A 3,759-nucleotide genomic window follows, 5' to 3' on the forward strand; every position below is an offset into this window, starting at 1 on the left:
GATAGGGAATGGCAAAGGACACACTGACAAAGGAGATTAATCAGAACTGGCTTCGACAAGCACTGTGGCAATTGGACAATTAAAACAGACATTCGGAGTGGGGGGAAGAAGAACGAACTGGGGAAGAAGATAGAGAAAACAGTGCAACAATGAATGAATGAGAACCCAAAATCTCTGTAAATGTTCACTAAAACTAATAAAATTTAATAATAATTTTAAAAAAGAAAGATGAGCAATATCCCTCTGTGTGATTTACAACCTCTGAAAACTTGCTAAAAGGTCAGCTATGAGTTGGTTCTGACTTGATGACTCATAACAGTAATAACATAGATAACCAAGTGAAAATTCTCACCACTGGGCCGATTGACAGCATCATGATAGATGGAGAAGAGATTGATATTATTAACAATTTCAGTTTGCTCAATTCCACAATCAACACTCTTGGAACCAGCAGTCACGAAATTAAAATATAAATTGCACTAGGAAAATCTGCTGTCAGGGACCTCTGCTGAGTGCTGAAGAACAAGGATGTGAGTCTAGAGATAAAGGTGGGCCTGATCCAGGCCATGGTCTTTGCAATTGTTTGTTATGCATCAGAGAGCTGGACAATGACCAAGGACAAAAGAAGAATTGATGCCTTTGAACTGTGGTATTGGAGAAGAGTATTGAACATTCCATGGGCTGCCAAGAGAACGAACAGATCTGTCCACAAGAGGGTGAAACCTAGCTGCTCCTTGCAGGCAAGGATTTTGAGACTCCATCTCACTTTGGACATGTAGCCAGAATGGACCAGTCTTTGGAGAAGGATATACTTGGAAGGGTCAAGGGATAGCAAAGAAGAGAAAGACTCTGAGTGAGATGTAGTGACACAGCAACTGGGGTAATGAGGGTAGGTTTGTCAGAGACAGTGAGATTGATTCAGAATAGAGCTAAGTCCAGAGCTATTGCGCATAGGGTTGCTATGAGTCGTAGTCTACTCAGTGGCACAGAACAACAGCAACAACCACCACCAAACATGTGCCATTTCAATATTTTTCACATGTGCAATTCATTGACATCAGCAAATTTCCTAGCATTTTACAACCACCTCCATTACATGTAGGGTACATTGTCTTTTCATTTTGTTTATAGTGTGTTTTATTCCCATGCTATTTTTTTTCTTTTAATGTTGACAAGTTTATCAATGGCGCTGAGTCACAATTAAGAAGTCTTTCCCCTCTATATGGAGGTTATGAAGAAATAATCCCAAACCAGTTGCCATTGAACCAACCTTGACTTAATGGTAACCGTGTGTGTGTGTGTGTGTGTGTGTGTGTGTAAGGGTAAAGATGTCCTCGATGAGGTTCTCAGTGACTGTTTTCAAAAGTAGATCACCAAGCCTTTCTTCTGAGGCACCTCAGGCAGACTTGAACCTCCAGCTCTTCTGTTACTAGTCAGATGCATCAGCCATTTGCACCACTCAATGTCCCAAAATAGGGATCCGTCCACTTTTAATCTGGTTCCTACATGGTTTTGAGTTTAAGTCCACAATGTGACTGAAGGAAAGCGTGAAACACAATGTATATGAATTTTGTGTGCGAACAAATATAAAATTACAAACATAAAAATATTTTAAGTGCTCTGACACATCACCTTTGTCATGTATTAATGCATGAAGACTGGGGTCTCTTTCTGGACTAGTAGTATATTCTACTGATGTATTTGCCTGTTCGGGTTCTATCTTCAGATGCTTATGAAAGCTTTATCATATGTTTAGGGAGCTCCGGAGGCCTAGTGGTAAAAAACTGTGCTGCAACCTCAAAGGCGTACAGTTTGAATCAACCGTTATTCAGTGAAAGAAGGATGGACAATTTCCTCCCATACAAACAACTGTCTCTGAAAATCCACTGTTGATTCTGACACAACAGCAGAGTCTGTTTGTCATTCCTGAGTGATACAAATGGGTACTGTGATCAGCTGGTGGCCAAAATATTGGTCATTAGTGTAGATTTTGTAAATAACTGGTAATCTCTCAATAAAACCTTCATTGCCGTTGTGTGAGAATCAACTCATGGCTGACCTTTCTGTGCATTTTCAGAGACTGTAAATTGCATAGGAGATTGCCCATCTTTCTCCAGGGAAGCAGGATGGATTTGAATCAAGTGCCTTTGGGTTGTGGCAATGTATTGTATTTAAAGTCAGCCAATGAAAACCCTGTGGAACACAGTTCTATTCTAACACATGGATAAGGTTGTCATGGGTCAAAATCCACACCATAGCAGCCAATAGACTGAATGTTTGCTCTTGGTATTAGGTTCAAGGGACTCAATTTTGATTCATAGGAGCCCCATGTGACAGAGTACAGCCCCATGGAGTTTTCTAAGCTGTGATGTTTAGGAGAGCAGAATGCAAGGTCTTCTTCCTTTAGAGGTACTGGGTGGCTTTGAACAGCTAAGAGTTAGCATCCAATGCTTAACCATTGTGCCACCAGGGCTCCCTGTAGTGAATTTCATGTCTGGTAAAGATGGTGCCCCTAATCATAAAATTTCCAGCTACTTTTATTATTATTATTATTATTATTATTATTATTATTATTATTATTTACTGCTGTCGTTGTTAAGCACTATCAAGTCAGAACCTATCCAAAGCTAATGGGGGATGCAGCAAATCGCATGGGAGGAGATTGTTTTTCCCACAGAGAAGATAGAGGATTCAAACCATGTGCCTTTGGGTTGGTGGCACAACTCCTTACTACTAAGTCACTGGTACTCCCTTTTTTTATATTATTTCAGTGAAAGTGTACAAAGTATATTATTATTGTTGTTTTCCAAATAGTCATTCATGTACCTTCTTGTCCCACAACACCAATTGCAATACACACGATGTCTGATGGTCCACACCAATCTTCTCTTCACCCATCCCAATTAGTGCTCACTGTCAATCAATTCATTTTCTACCTCCTCCTTCCCCTTCCTAGATTGATTCTTCCTATACATAAACTTTAGCATTTTATTAACAGCGTTCTGATACCATACGTGCATCCTGATTGTTCCTACAAGATATCACTCCATAAAATAACCTAGAATTTTTTTATTTTAATGGTACTAAATGTGTTAATAGGGAGAATGATAATCTTTGTAGTGTTGAGTCATCCAGTCCAGAAATAAGAGACCTTATTTGGAGAGCACAAATTTAAAGACAATTATGGATAATGAGTGTATGGTTTTATGAATATGTAAAGCAATGTTTTCTCTTGATTTACAGATATTGATGAATGTACAACTGGCCAGCCACCTTGCAAGTCAAGTGCATACTGCAAAAATACGTTTGGAAGTTATGAATGCTACTGTGTCCCCAAATTTTCTTTCTTTAACTGGGTGGCTAGCCTCTTTGCCATCAGCCATCCAGATTGTTATAAACATCCAAATGCTCTTTCGAACATGATTTCAGGCCTGGGTAAGAGAACAGGACTCTGTCCTGACCCTTGTCTCTTCTCTCTTTGCTGTCTTTGATCTCATCCATGTCCGTAACAATAGTGACCAACTTGATAGAAATATCCTATCTATAATTTTACTTTCTTTCTTGGGTTTCTAACAGTATTATCTCTACTTAATCATCTGTCATACAATATTTTTCTCTTTTAAAATGTGATTTGAGTAAAAGTTTACAAAGTGTTGTGTTTTTTTTCAATCACTCATTCATGAATACTTTATTACACAGCATCAGTGTGGATGGTGAAGAGATTGAGATAGTTAACAGTTTTCGTTTACTTGGTTGCAC

At 38.9% G+C, this 3,759-nt stretch overlaps 1 protein-coding gene across 1 annotated transcript in view; it reads left to right on the forward strand.

Moving 5' to 3' along the window:
* LOC102844273 (EGF-like module-containing mucin-like hormone receptor-like 4-like) overlaps positions 1–3,759 on the forward strand; it is a 57,484-nt gene that overhangs the window by 5,622 nt on the left and 48,103 nt on the right. Inside the window, exon 4 of the mRNA XM_006896415.1 lies at positions 3,244–3,397. Coding sequence (XP_006896477.1) covers positions 3,244–3,397 — 154 coding nt within the window. The remainder of the gene's footprint in view (positions 1–3,243; positions 3,398–3,759) is intronic.

Source organism: Elephantulus edwardii, unplaced genomic scaffold (genome assembly GCF_000299155.1).
Source record: "Elephantulus edwardii isolate Elephantulus edwardi_28Jun2011 unplaced genomic scaffold, EleEdw1.0 scaffold00185, whole genome shotgun sequence".
NCBI classification, from domain to species: domain Eukaryota; kingdom Metazoa; phylum Chordata; class Mammalia; order Macroscelidea; family Macroscelididae; genus Elephantulus; species Elephantulus edwardii.